Source organism: Amblyomma americanum, chromosome 1 (genome assembly GCF_052857255.1).
Source record: "Amblyomma americanum isolate KBUSLIRL-KWMA chromosome 1, ASM5285725v1, whole genome shotgun sequence".
NCBI lineage: Eukaryota > Metazoa > Arthropoda > Arachnida > Ixodida > Ixodidae > Amblyomma > Amblyomma americanum.
This window is the reverse complement of record NC_135497.1, coordinates 28,104,175-28,124,648: the sequence shown is the minus strand read 5'-3', so window position 1 is coordinate 28,124,648 and position 20,474 is coordinate 28,104,175. Positions and strand designations below refer to the sequence as shown.

Sequence of the window (20,474 nt, the reverse complement as noted above, 5' to 3'; positions counted from 1 at the left end):
CTCGAAATCTTTTATCGTTAAAGGGCGCGCTGGTTCAAAAAGCTCTTTTTTCTTTTCTTTTTTTGGCCTACCACTTACGCGGCGAAGGTAGACTGACTCCAACGGGAAGCGCGGTGTCGGTAGCGCCAATTGACGTCGAAGCACAACAACGGGGTGAGCAGGCACCCGCCGCGGCGGCTCAGTGGTTAGTGCACTCGGCTACTGATCCGGAGTTCCCGGGTTCGAACCCGACCGCGGCGGCTGCGTTTTTATGGAGGAAAAACGCTAAGGCGACCGTGTGCTGTGCGATGTCAGTGCACGTTAAAGATCCCCCGGTGGTCGAAATTATTGCGGAGCCCTCCACTACGGCACCTCTTTCTTCCTTTCCTCTTTCACTCCCTCCTTTATCCCTTACCTTACGGCTCGGTTCAGGTGTGCAACGATATATGAGGGAGATACTGCTCCATTTCCTTTACTACTATACTAATACTAATACTACAAGCATCCCCAGGGGGATATGCGGATTTATTGATTTTGTGGTGCATTCTTAACGATATGAGAAAAACACTGCATTCATAAACAACTCCCTATTGAAAAATGTTTTCTATGAAAGAAATTTAGGGGACATTTAAGCTCCCCCTTAAGGTTATGACGCGATAGCGTTAATGGGTCCCTTCAGCGGCTGTGGGGTCCACTTTGCCTATCACTTCGCAGACACGTATAGTGTCCGTTATTTTGTTTTATTTTATTTTGTATACCCCCCAAGACAGAGCAAGCCTCTCTTTTAACAAGTCGAACGAACGTCGTCAGCGGTCAGGCGCAGCGCGCCCAGTTGACGATCCAAGGGGTCGACCCTTTTCAGCGCAGTCGCCGCGGTGGTTGTGGCGCTCGGCTGCTGACCGTGGCATTCGCATTCCGATGGAGGCGAAATGCTAGAGGTCCGTGTTCTGTGCGTTGTCAGTGAACGTTAAAAAAAACCCCGTGGTCGAAATTGTCCGGCGCCCACGTAATGATAGTGGAATGAGGTCACGACGCTGTAGACCAATGAGGAATTGTGTAGTGACGTCATCACTGTTGCATTGTCTATGACCGCGCGTGGTCATGTAGTTTTGACGTCAGGACCCTGCAAATTGCGTGGGAAAAACAGTCCCAAGCATTTCACCCCAGTAAAGCCGAGCACCAGGCAGGGGAAAATCTTGTACCCATTACAAAACAGTGGGTACCTGCAGCACTGGGCAGTGGGGATCGAACCCAGCACCTCGGCGTTCACGACGCGTGGGAGGCGTCAAATGCGAGCGAACAATTTACAATTTCTTTCTTAAAAATCCCCGCTTTCGCACATAGCGGCCACCAGCGGTGTCGGACTTTCGCGCGAAAGCTGGCATACGACGTCACGTCGTGCTAGTGACGTCAGCAGCAGGGGGTTATTATTGGTTCGGCGCGCCAACTCTTTTTTGAGACGGCACGCATTACCCCGTGGCCACTCCGGCGGGTCAGGAAGCTCCGCCCTCCTGGGAATTCCTGCGCGCGTCGGCAGCCGGCGGAGGTAATGGAAACACCTCTCCCTGGTGTAAACAGTGTGACGTCAGGAAGGTGTGGCCCGATGGGCAAAATCGTCGACTTTCGGTTCTGAACCGGTTTTTCTGGTGTCTAGCCTTTCGTTGCCGCCTTTGTTCGCAGATTCGAGACGCCTCGCAGCCTTTCTCCACCCGGTGAGATACTCCTGTGTAGGGGGAATGTTTTGCCCCTCGGACCTAGTCGGACCAGAAACACGTGCGCTAATGGCGTTGGCTGGTGGGGAAGCGCCGGACAATGAAACTCAAATTTTCACTACAGTTAGCGCAGCTTCCACAAAACGCATTAAAAAATTCTTGTAGGATATTTGTGAAGCGGCGTCCTTCAGCATCCTAGGCATACCTCAACTTTATTGAGAGCGCCTTTCAAAGCCCCTTTAACCTCTTATGACCTGATTTTTTTTCATCTCAAGAAAATAAATTGATTCCTTCCTATAGAAGTCTTTGTGTTCTCGGAACGTGCAAAAACAACTTTCAGGCGATTTGCTTACATGGTGGGCATTTTGTAGATTTCTCGCAAGAAAAGCAACAACAGGGGTCAAGTGCAAAAAAAAAAAACACTTACCGTGTGTCTTTCGCTTAGTGCAGCGCTTCCTTTTATATGCACGAGCTGTGCTTCACATTTGTGCGGAAACTTGTAAAGCAGTTATTAGTGCAAAGGTGGCGCTTGCGTTTTGCACAAATGAGCCCTGGCTGACCGTTGCATCGTGCACGGTATCTTGAAGCGCTGCCGTTTCTCATTTGTGGGTCACTCCTGTCCTACGCTGCGCGGCCCTCAGCTCTGGAGACCTGGACTAAAGGCCGCTGTACGATCGTTTTGGAGCCGTATACGGACACGTCCTTGCGTGCGTGCGCACGGCCGCGTGAGGGCGCGGTGCGGACAAGGTGTTTTACGATTAAGTTTCCAGCGTACTGATTGGCGCGCCTGTCACTGCCGCCCGTGCGGCGGCACAGGCATGTGCCGTAGCAAAACATGATATCTTGCGGTACGAATACCGACATTCATTTTAGCTCACTCGAGACACCTTTAGCTGTGATATTTTTCGTAGATGGTCACGGATCGTAAGTCGTAGAAGGATAGCCACAGATCTCAGCGCGGCCGACCATGACGTCCGCGAACCAAGTTACAACAAACTTTGCAACACTGCAGGCGAGTTTTAACTGAAACAACGTCGCGGAAAACGATTAACGTTTGCGCTATTTCTGCTTCAGAGAGTGAAAAAGGCATCGCACCTTGACACAACTCGTTCGATCGCTAGTCGGCTATAGTCTCCGCTAAAAACCGCCCATATATGCAACCGTTCTCACTACGGTCAAAGATTTTTTGCCCCCTAGTATCTGAAGAGTGCCCCCATTGGACGTTGCACTATCCCCAAATGTGCAATAACGATTTGAGAATGACGACACAATGCATATCGCGAATTCTCGGAGGCAAGGATGTACGTGACTAGAGAAATGTAGGGTAGCAGTACATATTCAGTCGTTTGTAATTACATCAAGGAAATTCACATTGATTTCTCAAGTAGCTAAGATCATGTACAGGTTAAATCATCAGTTATTCCAGCCAGCACGCTGCAGCGTTTTGTAGCTTTTTCATTAATACATGTACAACAGTTGTCATCTATAATCGTTGGTTGTCAGTGTAATGTAAACAGGCATCTTTGCTGTCTCCCCGCTTAAATGTTATTGCAAAAGATAGTGATTCGTTCACTGACATAAGTGTTCTATGTCTGAATTATGCGTATAAAAAAATTTATATTTTAGCACATTGCTGTCAAATACGAATCCAACTGCGCGAGAAAATTATGGCATTCCCATTAATTTAGAATATGTAAAAACAATTGTAATTCCAGAAGTTCTGCATTTCACAGAAGAGTGACCGTGGAACAATACTGATTTCTTTCTGTCATGTTTTTCAGTCCATTAGAAAAGCCAAAATTGAAATAGCACAGTGCGGCTACAATTAAGGGGGCATGTATCACTCTTCTCAAACACACGACTTCGTTTTTCGCAAAGTGACAGCGGGCCACCAGTTTTGTAGTAATTTGTTTTGATCGTGAGGCGGTATTACGGAAATTTTCAAATTGGAAAGGCAATTAAAACGCACTAATGAAGATGAATAGATTAAACTTAGCACACTTCACTATTAAAATGTCCACCCCAACAGGCAAAAATATTGCTGCTGTGCACCACGATAAACAGCAGATGTTCGTGCCGTAAATTGCCAAATTTTGCTACATTTAAAAGGCCGCCGATCAAATACAATTCAGTGAACGTTCCATGAAATGTTAGATGCCATGTTTTGTAACTTCTGAAGGTGCGATTTTTGTTTTGTTTTGTGGGATTTGCTACATGTGCATTTTTTCAGAACCCGTTCCTAGCCATCCCCGCCCCCTCCTATTAGCTTGTACCTGGCTGCTTAACTTGTTTATTTCTGTTTCCAGCGGTTTATATGCTGTGTTGTATATTTGTCAAGTTTTCTTTGTTGAATCCCCCCCCCCCTCCCCCATGTAATGCCCGCATTGGGCCTTTAGGGCACTGAAAATAGAAAATAAATATTCTGATACCACAACTTCTTAGATCAACCTCTATTCTATACTTAGGCCAAACGAAACAATCCCAAGTAAAGTAGTTTCTTAAGAAACGTTTTCTGAAGTGGGTTATAATATCAGTCAAACTACCGAGTTCGTCATCTGCAATACCACATCTTGTGCAGTTGACACGCAGCTGCACTATAGCGGTGTGCATTAAGCTTTCGGATGATGTCTGCGTTGTGCTATCTGGACAGGAATAGTGCGCAGAATGCACGCGCGAGCATAGCTTAAAATGGAGAATTCGCGCTGCCGGAGCGGGACGGTAGACATAATCACCGATTCCGACCGCGCACAGAGCACCGCCTCACCGAACGTCACTGGCTTGGTTGGTTGGAGGATTGGCGTTACGGGTGCGGTATTTGGCTACCCTCTAGGGGAGCACGGCATAGCACCCGGGAGGAGTGATTGGGAATAAGGGTAGGGAGGAAAGGAAGGAGAGGGGTCCGAGAAGGGCAACACAGCACGCACGATGCGGGCGCACTCAGGCACTCAGTGGGCAAGACTTGAGTGTGGCAGGGACTGGAGAACGTCACTGGCTCGTCTGCGGGAGGAAGTGGCGCGCATGCGCATGGCGGGCGGCGAGAGGAGTCCCTCCTGCGCCCTCTCGTTGCTTTCCACTGTCCTCCTCGCACTTCCCTCCCAAGAGCGAGGCAAGTGCCGCACCCCGTAACTGCACCGGCACACATCAAACAAATTCGGAGGGCACTTGAGTCTGCTTACCCACGTGAAGGAGTATACGAAAACGTGTGTATTTAAAAAAAGGACGCAGTAGCTCTCAGATCTCGACATCCCGGTAGACACCTCAACCGCCCCTCAAAACATGCAACTGAAGGTGCATATGTCATCGGTCCGAACCCTTATCGCAAGTCTCAGAAAGCATGCAATTGAAAGTGCATATGTCATTGGTCCGAACCCCTGCCGCAAGCTAGACTCCACAACTTGACGAACACATGTAAGCTATACGCAAAGAGAAATCTTATTACTCCACCCAGAATGCTGTAAGACGAACGGCTGCTCAAAAGTTTGGTGAATGTATTCGGGGAATGCCGCCACCACATTGAGGTCAGCCAGTGATGACATCGCTGGGGTTTCGTCTGCACCAGCGATGTATGTTGCTCAAACCAGCGTCGTCGCTTCGGTGGAGGCGGTTTTGCCCGTCCACGTCCACTAAGGCCCGTCCACGTGGCCGCACGGCTCCGCGACCACCCAGGCTCCCTTGGCGTTGATTTCAATATCGGCTGCTTGCTTCGTAAATATCTCGCCATTTACCGAATGCGCACGATCCCGCATGAATGTGCCGATGTTGACGACTGCACTGAAGGGCTACTGCTGTTTACATAGCTCTGTGTATAAATAGGTATTGCTGGTTTACAAAGCGTAAAACGCAAGCTGAGCTCTCATTACGGTGAATATTCTTTTACCTTCTGCGCTGGTTGTCGCTTTACCTGTTTTACAGAGTAGGATGAATCTGCAAGCACCGCCGATGGATGCGAACGCACGTCTGGGAAGCGTTTGATTGCCGAACTGCTGACACCGCGTATTACCGGCGCTTCCGCTAGCAGACTTCTCCCTGTTCGCAAGCAATATGACGTCAGGAAAGCACGTGGGCGCCGAAAGAAAACAGGCTTGGTTGGCTATTTGTCAAGTTGGGATTACCAGATTGGGTTATTTTCACTCCCACCTTTACCCTTCCCTTACGGCGCGGTTCAGGTGTCCAACGATATATGAGACAGATACTGCGCCATTTCCTTTCCCCCCAAAACCAATTATTATTATATTATAAACAGCGAAACTGGGATACCTTTTGGTCCGGTTGTCGTGAAAAAAAATGGATATCTGGCCATTTCTGGGCTATATTTGGCCCACAGCTTTCAGGAAAGGGGGGGGGGGGGTTCTTTGCAGCGTTAAGGAAGGGTAGCTACCTAGAACTTGCCGGCCATCCCGATTTAGTTAAGAATACAGCCTCCCCGTGCTGCCACGACCTTGAAGTTCCGCTCACTCTCTTCAGCCACTTCCTGCCTCCCACGGTGGAGCTCGAGAAGAGCACTCATCTGCGAAGGACGTATGCTTGGGCGGGGCAGTATTGAAGGACTCTGGCTGCTGCCAGAGTGTCGTCTGATCACAGCCTACAATACAGCAAGGAGGGAAGGATGAGGACCTCGAGGAAGAAATAAAACGATGGATGAGGACTGCAGCTTTCCTTGCTTCCGACGCTTACTTGGAACGCCGACTTGATTAAACTTGAACCCCTCAACGCGCAACTGGCGGTGAAGGCCTGGGCGCTTCCCCCATCTGCCTACACAAGGGCAGGGTTTCTTCGGCGTTGTCGCTCGGCGCCCACAGGAGAGGGCATATTAACTGGCGTCTCCAGCTGGGGCTGTGGAGAGGTCGTGGATAAAGCCCCTCAGTTTTCAGAAGAGTTAGTTGTTGGACTAGTTGGCAATGTAGCTTCATAGTTCATAGTTTTTTTTTCAGTGCAACAGCACACGACCAAAGAAGGGAAGGATGAACACAGCGATGACACAGCTATTTTGCCAGACTGTTTGGCAGTTGTAAGTCGGCGCTGTGTTCGCCATTATTCCCTTCTTTGGCCGTGTGCCGTTGCACTGGAAGAAACTATCAACTTAAACCCCGCTATTTTCCCTTCGATGTGGTTAATTGTCCTATTCAGCGGCGACAGTGCGGACAACAGCACAGGGACAGAAGGGGCGCTGCTGCCTTCGCAGAAAGTTGCCGCGTCCATGGCGGGTACAGCAGCGGCCAACGTTTTTAGATTAGCTTCGCTGAGCAGCGGCGTGGATTTATCCGGAAGTCGCTGGCAATGCGCGGCTAGTCATTGGTCCCCACCTACGAGGTATTTCCGACGCCGTCATTAAGATCCTGCACAAAATTTGGTCTTGCACAGTTCTCTTAGGTCATCAGTGCGTCCTACAAGGAGCTCAATGGCGGTTTACATGAGCCCGACAAAAGTCGGCTCGAGTTGGCTGCCGGGCTGAAAACCGGCTGCCGGCTCGAGCTAAGCTACCGTCGAGTCGGGCTGGGCCAGCCCGACTGCAGAGGGTGGGTTGACTCTCAGCCCCTTCCGCAAATTACACTTAATCCTCTTTCACGCTTGGGGAAAGCATTTTCTGCAGGGGTGAATAGAAGCGGGCGCCGGTTTTGCTGTTGTGATGACGCCGCAAGGTCACGGGACCTAGGTGGCCCACCTGCCTCCTATAGGTTGACTTCTGGGCACCACCCACGGCTTCCAAAAATTTCTATACGTAAGAAATTTTAGGTGGTGGGAGTAATGGAATACCTATCGCTCATCCCCTTTTCTTAAACGCGCAGTAAACATCATGCCATGCTAAGTGGATATAAAGACGCCTCGATCATGAAGCATGCCGAGGACGCGTGAAAATGGCTTGCGAATTGAACGGATGAGCTTATATATGCGATGGCTGCACGAAGAGGCGCACAAAATGTGCCAATGGTCGTATGCAAGTAAATCATGTCAGTATAGCGCACAACGAGGTTAAGGACACAGGGTAAGCCCTATACTTCCCATGCATTTTAGGCCATGTTGAGGTACATGTTTCTCACTAACTAATAACAGTAGCCTAATAATACATATATCATTGTTTGCCAAATTTTGTGCTCTTTTTACTGAACTAGAATATTTGAAATGTGTTGAAAATTCGATTTTTAATAAAAATTTTTCCGGTAGTACACAAATCTGGCCTTTCTTTGCGCATTTCAAAATTCATAACAAAATAACTGCTCAGTGAAATTGCTTAATTCTAGTTCAGTAGTTGGCAACACTTATGTAGATGATTGCAAAAAAAATCAACCGTCTGTCTTGAAAGGCATTGGAAATAATGATACCTTTGTAAGAAAAAACACTGTTTTGAGATAATAGAGCGTAAAGAGAAAAAAGATGTGAAAAACCATTTTTTATTCGCAGATACGCCTCCATAGTAATTGGTTTAATAGCCCCCTGCTTCGTAGTCACTGTCGCCGTCATTTTTTCGCTTTTCGGCTTGTCGTTTTGACTGTCGGGCCTCTTTTGTAAGCTGTCGTGTTGCTCGGTCCGCAAAGTACATGCGCTTATGGTCAGCTTCCCTCAGCCACTTGATGGTGTTGCTCCCTGGGTTCAATCCACACGCCTTCAAAACGTTGGCCCGTGCGATGCTACCATCATTAAATGAAAGAACAGCATCCAGTGTTGCCATCCGTAGGGTCCGAAGCCTAACAAACACATTCTTTGGCGCGCGTTCCCAAACAACATGGTTGAACGACTCATTTGCATTTTGAGTTCGCCCATGCAGGCACTTCTCTAGGAGCTAAGCCTTCGATAGCTCCCTATAAATGGGTTTGATAGCCTCCAAGACAGATGCAGGCAAACTCTCCTTGTGGAAAAATGGCTTGCCCTCTGACTGACTTCTGTTGAAGGCACACCACGTATCAGGTCCCTTTGGGCAAAGTCCATGGCATGGGTCATCGTCTGTGGCCGATAAGTGGAAGAAGGTTGCCCAAACGGCCTTTTGCATTTCATCCAGGTTTCCTACATTTCTTCTGATGGCCAAACCATAGTACGTCTGGAGTATGTCTATTACTGCATCAGTCAGTCGGCCTCGGCCCGAGAGGCTCTTTCCATCAGAGTTTTCCTGCTTTGTTTCCTTATGGCATATGTGCCTTCACAGCCATAAAAGCCTTGCTGTCACCATCCCCAAGGTATTTGACGTATCGAACGCCGTGAAGCTCCTCACTCCTGCCGAAAATTTTCAGTGCTCCTGCGACTTCCATTCCGCCGCTGGTGCCTTGGTAGTTGCTTTGGCACACCTCTCTATGAAGGGGGTCACTGTTTGTACCCTTGATGCTGCACTTTGGACAACGTTTAGACAAAACCTCCACATCCAGCACTTTCCCAGAGTCTACACTGGTCGCAGAGACTATGCCGTTATTGGAAGTATGGCCTCGCTTCTGCCAGCTTCCATCAAGAGCAACTGCGATGTCTTTATCCCCCTCATTCAGTTGCACAGCTTCGTCAGCTGCCCTTTTCATCGACTCCTGAGCAGCAGCTTCGATGTGACCTAGAAGCTCTTGATTGTATTTCGCAAACTTTGTCGGCGGCTTAGGAAGGTTTAGCATAGCACAGAGTATATTTCCTGCAGCCATTCCCTTACCAATGGACCTCAAGGCATACACTAACCTGAGGTTGGCTTCAAAGAGGCCAGAAGTAGTTTTCTTCGACGTCTCAAATCGTTGTGCGGCACTACACACTTCACAGTTCAAACTGTAAACGCTTGTAACACCTACCCGTTTTGTCACAATTTCGATGAGCTCAACACTTCCACCGCACTCTCTGCACACACAAATCTGTGTAATTGCGGCACAAATGCCGTCCATGTCCATTAAGGCATATTGGCTGCTGCTCTGTAGCACATCCTCTTCCTGGAAGCACAGAGAAAATCTTGAAAGCTTCGATGTCGAGGAGCTGGCGCGTTCGGCGTTCGGGATCTCATTCGGTCGTGGACATCCTTTTGCTTTTTCACGATGAGCGTAGCGGTTGCCGTGAAATTCACGCCTGACGAAGGCCTTCTTTGCCCTGGGCATCTCAACTTATCAGCAGCAACCAACACCGGCACAATTTACAATACTGATCGAAAGGGATAGCACTCGGACGCAGCTGCATGAAGGTTGCAGAAACGTGGAAAAAACGTGCAAAGCGTCTCAGGATTGTCTTGGCTAAAAAAGAGGAGCTGTACAATAGTTGCCAGACAATTTTTTAAATGTAGCTGATTTTAGACAAGTTTTGAAATCAGGTGGTGGACTTTTTGGTTGAAAAAATTGACGTTAATCCTGAAAGGGGGCGTGGCCGCTCACTACTTGGTTTCGGAAAAAGCGTTTTTCAGCCGTAAATATGGCTTTCTGAGGAAAGTGCGATCATGGAACATGTGTAGAAAGAATTGAACTTCTAAAATTCCAAAAGAAAAAAAAACGATTTTTTTCTAATTTTACCTTACCCTGTGCCCTTAAGCAATATGACTTGGGTACCATATAGTAGCGCGAAAAGTTTGCATGGAGTAAATAAAGACACACAGGACAGTTACGCGCGTGTAACGTGATCGAATGTTCGGCCGTTCGCTGCAGTGAGGTGAAACAATTTTTGAGACTTCTAATTTGACAGTTCTATTTTTAATGTAGGGATGACAGCCTTGTGATCGCTAAGTGAGTTGTTGCATGCTGAATATCATGGATCATATCATGCGTTTTAATCTTATCGCCGCCACTACCTGAAAGTTAAGGATATATACGTGTCATACTGCCTCAGACGAAAGATATCGATCGTGCCCGCTGAAATCAAGCTCATGCTCACCACTGTTGAGCGGCTTGGGGCCATGGGTGAAGAATCACAAAGGCACTCGAGTCAACCTTCTTGCGACAAAATTAAGTTCGTTTGCTAGGAGACTCCATAATTACGGAAAACGCTGCACTAACCGCTGATGCTCACTTCGCACTGGTGAGGCAACGGCCCCGCAACTTTCAGGAAACCCGCGGGTGTTGGGCCGTGTTCACTCTGCAACTTATAGGGCCGTGTTTCGGGACAGCGGGGGGACTAGGGGTCGCTCTGCGTCATGTAGAGTGGTTGGGCAGCGTACACGCGCACCCGCGCACAAGGCGCTCGTTTTTCCCGAGCTTACGGGCGGCTCAACCAATCTCAGTTAACCCAACGTGCAACGATCGAGAGGGACAGAACGAAAGATTCTGTCCAGCGGATGGCAGTGCGGCCGCCGCCGACGACGATGACGCAAACCTGAGGGTATGCGGACCGAAGAATAACGCACGCCCTAAAAGAGTTCCTAATCAAAGACCCGAGTACATACTTGCCACACCGCTCGGCCGCGCTCGGCGCTGTGTACTTTGTGAGCTCGCACTGCGCATGGCTGTCACCACTATATCAACAAAATTCAAAAGTGCAGTTCCAGCTGTTTTTTTTTTTCTCTTTCTAGGCACTGCGGCCTGAGCAAAATCTAGTTTTTCAGCAGCGTTTGCGTGGGGGCTAGTTGGTTCATGTTTCTTCCGAGGGAAATTTAGCGCCTGTGTTGTCCCGTTTATGTGTGGCGCTAAAAAAGGAATTTCCCTTGTGAAGTAACTTAGCACGATGGCATCCTGGGAACAAAAAGCCGTTTATTCACGGGCGTAGAACATACATATATAGCAGAAGGTGACGTCACGCACTCCAAACTGGCGCGACGATCAGCCGCGGAATCGGTCTGCGGGTGTTCGTGCACGGGAGCTTCGCCGAAGCGGTTGCTTTTCCGCGGTTGTGGCTCGTGGGAGTGCTGTCTCGGTCGACCGTGGAAATTATCGAGGCGTATAACATGACAAAGAAACCAAGATTATGTGTCAGCCAACCATCCCTGCTCCTGCGTGACTGTGAGGTTGCATATCTGGACATCACATAGTAACACATGCGTTCTGATTTTGTGTTTTTTTCGTTTTCTGTTTCCTTTTATAAGTGTGCTTCCTGTGATTAAACTTTAGTTGAGAGTCAGCGCTTGTTCCTGTGTATTCTTCGTCTAGTCCCCGTTTGTTCGCGCTGTTTTTTGCATTATGTATCACCAACTCGCCCGCTTATCTATCCTGTTCAAGTCTGCCGTAGGAGCCGCCGGTCCCGTGTCAGTCGTTGCATCCGTCAAGTCAGGCAGTGGCTCGGTATTTGGCGGTGCAGTCGCAGACTCTTCCGGTGCAGTCGCGGTTGACGGCGCCTGCTCGGGAACATGTGTGGAAGACTGTGCTCGTCGCTCTTGCAGCACTGGACGCGCAGGACTCGAGATGGGATCTGCATGCCGAGGACGCAAGTGGTTTGCGTGCCCAACCGAAGCTGATGCAACACTTTCACCATGTAGGTCATCGCACTCACCACTTGACACACTGTGCCTTCTTCCCATGACACTCTCTCGCCGCACACTGCTTTCATGAACACATGGTCCCCCACATCAAATACACGCCCAGTTCCGCGCCTCATATCGCGCTGCCCCTTCAAATGTGCGCCTGCTTCTGTTGCATGGCAATGTGAAAGTTGGGCTCGAGTAGCGACATTTTCGTGCGAGGATGTCGCTTTAAGAACAGCTCTGCGGGTGTGCGTGCAGTCTTGCTGTTTGGAGTGTTGCGGTAAGCAATTAGGAAACTGTCAAGACTCTCTTGGGTTTGCACCATGCGTTCTCCTGCTCCGTTTGATGCTGCATGATAAGGTGGAGAGCGAATATGCTTGATTCCATTCCGAGACAAGAATTCGGTAAACGGCGAGGACGTGAACTTGGGGCCGTTATCGCTCACTAGGACCTCAGGCAAGCCGTGAGGTGCAAAGCTGTTGTGAAATTTCTCAACCGTTTTCGAGGCTGATGTCGACGACATCAGACACACTTCGACCAATTTAGAAAATGAATAAAATAACACTAGCAACGCATGAGAACCCTTCGAGACAAAATCTACATGCATGCGTGAGCAACACTTCACTGGATAGTTCCAAGGATGCAGTGGTACGGGCTGAGCGGCGGACTGAGCCGCTTGGCAGATTTTGCACCTCGCTACATGCTGCTCAATTGCAAGGTCAATGCCAGGCCACCACACGAAACTCCTAGCCAGCATCTTCATGCGACTGGTGCCATGGGTGCTCCTCATGCAGCAAGTTCAGTACGCGATCCCTCATTTCTTTCGGAATCACCACTCCAGGTTACGCAACCCTGTTCCAGTGAAAGCTCGTCGCGGCGCCTATAATAGGCTTCGAGTTATTCTGCGTACTGTCTAGGCCACCCATTCAAGATGAAATCTGCCACACGAGACAAGGTCATGTTTCGTATTGTCGCCGTAGCAATGCCATCGGCAGTTATCGGAAGCCATTGAAACACCGCGAGACATTCCCCTTGAACGTCCTCTGCAGTGACAGGCTGCGGTAATCTGGAAAGGGCTGCGGTCACTTGAACATCTTTTCCCCAGCGGTACCGGAGGCGGTACTGGTACGCTGCCAGTATCCCAGCCCATCGCTGCATTCGCGCTGCGGCTAACGTGAGCGTTGGTTTCTCCTGCCCAAGAATTCCTAGTAGCGGCTGATGGTCTGTGCAGATCGTGAGAATCCTACCGTACAGGTAGCGATGAAACCGTTTAAGCCCAAAAATCAAAGCTAATGCTTCGCGCTCAGACTGCACGTACTTTTTCTCAGCTGCCGTCAGCGTTCTGGACGCGAACGCGATAGGCCTTTTCTCGCAGTCAACCGTTTCGTTGAAGACAACAGCGCCCAACCCATACGCCGACGCTTCGAAAAGCATTGCTGTCGGCATATCTACGTCGTAGAATGTCAGTACCTGGCTGCTCTTGAGCAGCTGTTTTGTCGCGGTAAAAGCCTGACTGCATTCCCTTGTCCATGACCATTTCTGACCCTTCCTTAGCAGCCGATACAGCGGCTCTGCGGCGGTGGAACCATTCTTCAAGAATTTAGAATAGAAGTTCAGCATGCCTAAGTAAGCCCCAGTTCCGTAACTGTGGTGGGCTCGGGTGCTTCCAGAATTGCAGTCTTCATTGCCTCCGTTGGATAAATTCCATCGACAGTCACAGTGTGGCCCAAGTATGTCACGCTGTTTTGAAAGAAAGGGCACTTGGCCATTTTCAGCGCAGTGCCATGCTCACGCAACCTGTCCAAGACACGTTCGAGTGTGTTTTGGCAGTCTGCCGTGTCAGACCTCGTCACGATTACATCATCAATGTAGCATCCGACGTGCGGAATGCCCTTCAGCACCACATCCATCATCGATTGGAAAATCGCTGGTGCACTGGCGACGCCATAGGGAAGGCGCTGAAATTCAAAGAGCCCCAAGCTGGTATTAATGGTCAAAAATGGTCTTGACTCGATTGTGAGAGGAACCTGTTGATACGCGGTCGATAGGTCAAGGACACAAAACACCTTGCCTTCCGCAATTAATGAATACAGGTCCTCTGGCCTGGGTAAGGGATAATGATCCGTCTTCATGACTGGGTTTACGGTCATTTTGTAATCGCCACGCAGCCTGAGACTGCTGTTGTGTTTGGGGACAACAACTAACGGAGTTGTCCAGTCACTCTGCGAGACTTGGCGAAGAATTTATTTTTCCGCCATGCTGTTCAGCTGGTCTCTAACCCGCTGTCGAAGAGCAAATGGAAGTGGTCTAGCGCGGCAGAAAACTGGCGCGCAACCAGCTTTCAGCAGTATCTGCGTTTCAAACTTAAGTATGGTGCCTAGTGCGTTCGTAAATACGAAAGGGTAGCTCTTTTTCAGTGCTCGCACCCAATCTTCAGATGTAATTTGGCCACTTTCCGGCCAGTCAAGCTTTAGGCATTCTAGCCAATTCCCCCCCCCAGGAGCACTGGAAGTTTTTTGCCATTATCCTTGACAACTATCAGTGGTAAATTGACTGATTTTTGTACCTCACAAAGACCTCACACTGACCCTTAAGACGCTTTCGTCCTTCTCGTACGTGTGGAGAGACATTTTGGAGGGTTGGCATTTTACATGCGGGAAAAGGGACGCGTATACACTCTCGGGCACAATTGTAACGGCCGCCCCTGTGTCAATGTGCATGCACAAGTCTTTCCCCTCAACTTGCACATTCACTTAGTAACAGGAATAGTTCGAGTTCATGAAATGATACACTTCGTGCTCCTCATCTTCATCAGAACAGTAATTCTAGTGCATTCGTTCTCCTGAAACGAGTTTTCACGTTCGGGCACATTTTCTGAAGATGTCCTTCTCTCGAACATTTCCGGAAAACAAATTTTCTGTACCAAAACACGTCAGACGAATGTCCTCTGCCGCACCTTCCGCATTTGTCTTCCTTCTGTTCAACTTCTTTAGACCTCCGTAGTGAACCTCTGTTGACCACGCTCAGCGAAGCCTCTTTGTCCCCTGCTTGCATTAGCGCCGAGTTCTGTTCCGCTAGTTCTCTGTCGAGTGCGATCTTGCAAGCACCTTCGAAAGTCAGTTTCTCGGCGGCGAATAGGGCACGCTGACTCTCTTCATTGCGTATGCCTGCAACCAGCCTGTCACGCAGGGCATCTTGCAAAAAGTCGCCGTATTCGCACTTCCTCGCCAAATGCTTCAACTCTACTATGAAGTCTTGGACACATATGGTTTGGTTTATGGGGGTTTAACGTCCCAAAGCGACTCAGGCTATGAGGGACGCCGTAGTGAAGGGCTCCGGAAATTTCGACCACCTGGGGTTCTTTAACGTGCACTGACATCGCACAGTACACGGGCCTCTAGAATTTCGCCTCCATCGAAATTCGACCGCCGCGGCCGGGATCGAACCCGCGTCTTTCGGGCCGGCAGCCGGGCGCCGTAACCACTCAGCCACCGCGGCGGCTCTTAGACACATATGTTCATTCTGAACACGTCGGCTAAATTTACAGCGCTCCGCTATCGCCGAGCTCTTGGGGCTGTAATGATCTTCCAGCAGCTTGAGCGATCACGTGCTATAACACCTTGGAAGAAAATCTAGTTTGCACGGTTTATGAAGTAGAATATTGCAATACGTGGCTCGCGCGACATCACACGCACAGGCTAAGTAGTGCCATGATTAATGTCGATGAGCCATCAGAATTGGTGGGACAGTATTTACCAACGTATGCCGGGATATATGCAAATGTGGCGGCCCATCGCAACCGGCAACATCGTTAACCGGTGGGACATAATTGACCAACGCATCCCAATATGTGTGCTACACTGGCTACCTATTGTAACCGGTGGGGCAATATTGGGCAGCGCCGCCCAGTGTGTATACTTTGTCGGGAAGCCATCCCAACTGCCAGAGTAATATTGAACAAGTTATACCAAGGTGTGTTTGATGTTCACAGCCTATCGAAATTGTCATGACAACATTGTCCGACGTATGTCACGATAATGTCACTATATATGGCTAGCCATAGCAACTACCCGGACAATATTCGCCAGCGTATACCAGGCTGAACGCGATGTTGATGGGCCATTATTTATGACTGGCCATCGCTGAACGTTGTTCAGCTTTTTATGCCAATGTTGGGGAATACAGGGCATGACCGGGCCAATGGTGGATGTGCTCCTGAATAGCCTCGCCATTATTGGTTATGCTGCATTGGTGAGAACGGGCCACCGTAGGACCACGGATGGATAACGCGTTTACAACATCGTACCGATGAGAAGTGCTGCCTCTTTAACTACTGCTGAACCTGCTTAGTGAGCGAAAGCTACATGTGGTGTATCGGCCAAGTATAGACGCGGCTTGGCCTCTTTAACGTTGACTGCGCTGCGCACACTGTATAGGCAGCGCGCCCACCCTGGCAGGTGGCATTAAATAATTGGTCGATAGCGGGGGGTTAGTCACCCAATGAACGCTGCGGCCGTTTGCTGCAGTGCCGCGTGTCTGCCACAACGTTGTCAGCGCTAATGCATGCAGCCCACATATCTCTCTCTCTCCCGTCCGCCACGTATACCTCAAAGCGCGATTGAGGCGTCCACTGACCCAGGGAACTTGTTATGCACCCTTTCTTTCATCAAAATCATCGGCGTCTCGAACGTTGTCAACACCAACTCCAGTGAACACAATGAACGTAGACGGCCTATAGCTTCAGTGCCGCGTTTCTGCAACAACGTTGTCAGTGCTAACTCATGCAGCGCACATCTCTTACTACCGCCACGTAGTTTAAAGTGCGACTGAGGCGTCCACTTTCCCAGGGGGCCAATTATGCGCCTTTCCTTTGCGTTCGAAGCTCCCGTTCTTTATCGATTTCGGCACAGCTGCGGCTCGGCGACATCACGTGGTTCTCCTCGGTTCAAGGTCATAGGAACACACGCCGAACAAGCTAGAAAAAGCTGCGTTTTCATGCGGCAAGGCGTATACATTGGGCAGTCAGGCAGATGCCTTAATGAGCGGTTAAGCGAGCACCATATGGAAGTTAAGGATGGCGGTTTCAGCAATTTGGCACGGCACTGTCGTGCTCATAAATGCAAGCCTAGTTTTAACGAATGCGAGGTGATTGGCAGAAATGCAGATAGATTAACAAGAGTAATTATTGAAGCCGCCGCAATCGAAAGAGCTGGACCTGAAAGCTGCGTCAGCAGTCCGTCATTGTCGCTGACAAAGAAATATATGGCATTTTTACGGTGAAACGTGTTGCATTTGCTTTTCAAGGTTGTTGTTCACAAATCTTGTCTAATCTGACACGTATCGTTTTTTTCTTCATGTATAAATTCTGTGTGCACCAAATAAAGCCTTAGTGGAAGTTGGCGCTTGTGTTTGTCCGCTGAGTTCTTTCCGCGCTATGGAACATAAGAGTAGTAAAGCTTTCGCTTTAAAAGTAGCCGAAGTAAAGTTTCTGTCAAGTAGACCTTTAAGCGCGGGCTATTATCAAAGCGCCACAGATAATAGCGGAATTTACAAGGCTCTAGGACATTCAAACTCTTCAGTTTCCCGATGGTGCTGCTTATTTTTGCAGAGAAGTTGTGTGCTTCAAGTGCGGCACACGTGTGCGCAGAGGAGACCTCCTCACACTCAGCAGCGACCGGGCGCTGCCTGGATGCCTCTGGCCAGTCGGGCGACGAGGTAGGTCTCGAAAATATGCACCGTAACGTGCGCGTCTAGCATAAATGCTGTGCGGCCTTTGTTTTCGTGCGCAGCATCCCGGGCCTCTGCCCGGACCGTTAACACTTGGAGAACAGCCACTGAGCATGTGGGATCGCTGCACAGGTGGTGAGCTCGCTGCAGAGCGAGCTGGACATCTGCCGGCGGCTTCTCAACGCCAAGTACCTGGCGGCGCACATCCTGCTCAAGCAACTGGTGCGCGTCAGTGAGGAGAAGGAGGAGGGCACGCGCCGCAGCCATCGCCAGTGCGCGGAGCTGCTCAAGGAGCTTAACAGCCTGCAGTACGAGCTGCAGTGCATGGAGGAGCACCTGCGTCGCAGCCAGCAGACTTGGCTGGACAAGCTCAACAGCCTCATGGAGGAGAACGGCGACCAGCAGCGCAAGCTGCGCGAACAGGCCGAGGCCCTCCGCAGGCTCACCTACACGGCACAGGGTGAGGCCCCATTCTTTCAGTTCAGGATGCGGTGTCCGGAAATGTGCGGCGTTTCCACTCTGGCTGGGTAATCCCCACACATGAAAGCTAGAGCCTTCACCACTCAAACCGGTGTCAATTTCACCGTCACTAGCGCTAATAGGTGTTTCTGCGGCGTGTTGAAATGTACTATTGGGGACAGAAGTATCCAGGACACGGCTTCGACGGCCGGAACAGGCTGGATGGATGGAAGGTAGGAGCGTCCCCTTTGAAACGGGGAAGTGGTTGCTGCCACTATGCTCAGTTTTTTTCCTTTATTTTTGTTTACTCTGCTGTAATTTGTTAATGCAATTCGCCATTTCCTTTAAAAAAAACGTCTTCCTACACTTTAAAACTTATGTTACCTCTCTGCTTTTGCACCACCAATCCTCCAATCGCTTTTTGCTGATTTCCACCGCAGATTTATTTACATGACTATTGTTATCTCTAAACCCTAAGACCTCAGGAAGACTGACTGTGCCTGCATCGACATCGGTATGGACACCATCGCATTTTAGGATGAGGTGTTCTATTGTTTCTTCAGATTTACCACACACTGCACATGTGTCATCTTCTTCGTTAAATTTTTTTCTGTAGCTGTGCGTTCTATGACACCCTGACCTAGCTTCAAAGAGGAGGGCACTGCCTCTTGAGTTATCATAAAACGTTTCCTTTCTGATCCGCCTTTTTCAGCATCGATATAGTTCTACACTATTCTTCTTTTCCATTGAATCTATCCAATTTTTACCTTCGGCGTTTTTAACCTGTCGTTTAATGCTCTTTCTTTCTCCTTCCTCATCTCTGGCAAACTTACTGGCCAGCATTCTAGTTCGTTTCCGCAACTGTGTGTCAAAGCTCTTTCTGTACAGGTATTTAAATACCTTAGCTGCCCACCTGTTATCATCCAATTTCCTCAGGCGTTCTTCGTATAGTACTTTACTCTGAGCTTCCCGTGCTTCGAACGTGCCCAGCCCATATCCCCCTGTACTGCCTCGTTTGTGATTTTCCCGTGGGCACCTAGTGCTAATCATCAAACAGTTCTCTGATTTGCTTCTAAACGCGAATGAACTTCAGCCCTTAAGCATAGAACCGCATTCCCGAAAATAAGCCCCGGCACCATTATTCCTTTCCAAATACCTCTGAGGACTTCATACCAGTTGTACCCCCACAATGCCCTATGTTTCATTATCCCGGCATCTGTTCGCCCTTTTGCTATGAGAGACTGTTCGTGCTTTTCCGTGTACATATGCCCGTTGTTTACCCATACCCCGAGATATTTGTATACGGCCACTTGGGGTATTTCATGGCCTTGTACTCTAAGCTTCTGATCAGTTGTGCCGTTGAAAACCATCACATCTGACTTAGTTGCGCTAAAACTGAAACCTAGACTGTCTGCTTCGTCTCCACAGCAATTCACCAAAGTTTGCAAATCGTCCTGGCTATCTGCTAACAGTAGAATATCGTCCGCATACATTAAACCCGGTAGTCGTTGCTCAACAACCTTTCCGCCTAATGTGTATGACAGATCATAACCTAGATTGCTTCCTTGTAGCCTTCTTTCCATACTTATCATATAAAACATGAACAGCAGCGGTGATAGATGACAACCTTGCCTTATCCTTTGTGTATCTGGATAGTTGTACTCTTAATTCCTTCCCATGTTATTTCAACTTCATTTTCTCGATATGTTTCCTGTAGAAAATTAATTACCTCATGACTGATACCTTCACCTTTTAATATGTTCTACAGGAGTTTCCTGTTCACGTTGTCGTATGCACCGCTTATGTCCAAGAAGGCTAAATGCAGAGGTCTGTTTTCCGCCTTAGCTATTTCTATGCACTGGGTAAGCACGAACAGGCAATCATCTAAGCGCCTACCACTTCTGAACCCGTTCTGAGGTTCTCCGAGTATTCTATTACTTTCTACCCATGACTGCATTTTTATTTTCACCGCCTGCATCGCCAGCCTGTATGTAACTGATGTTGTCGTAATCGGTCGGAAGGATTTTATGTTCGTCTTATTGCCTTTTCCTTGATAAATCAAATTCATTTTACTCTGTGTCCAGCTGTGCGGAATCTGCTGATTCGTTATGATTGCCTCCAATACTTTTATCAGCGTTTCCTTGCCTCTTGGGCCAAGTTCTATAATTGTCAGTTCCACGCTTGTTTCCTATTGTGCTGTCCTGTGTTGCTCCCTCATTTGGGGTGATTACTCTATCGTCTTTCTTAAATGACTCAGCTATAAC

General features: G+C 49.0%; 1 protein-coding gene across 3 annotated transcripts in view; it reads left to right on the top strand.

Annotated features, from left to right (window-relative positions):
• Window positions 1–20,474, top strand: part of LOC144112093 (coiled-coil domain-containing protein 125-like) — a 52,453-nt gene that overhangs the window by 866 nt on the left and 31,113 nt on the right. For all 3 annotated transcript variants that reach the window (XR_013310197.1, XR_013310196.1, XM_077645174.1), the window contains exons 2-3: window positions 17,633–17,739; window positions 17,884–18,211. Coding sequence is in view for 1 of the 3 variants with exons in the window: in XM_077645174.1 (XP_077501300.1) it covers window positions 17,633–17,739; window positions 17,884–18,211 (435 nt within the window). In the remaining 2 variants the exon portion in view is untranslated. The remainder of the gene's footprint in view (window positions 1–17,632; window positions 17,740–17,883; window positions 18,212–20,474) is intronic.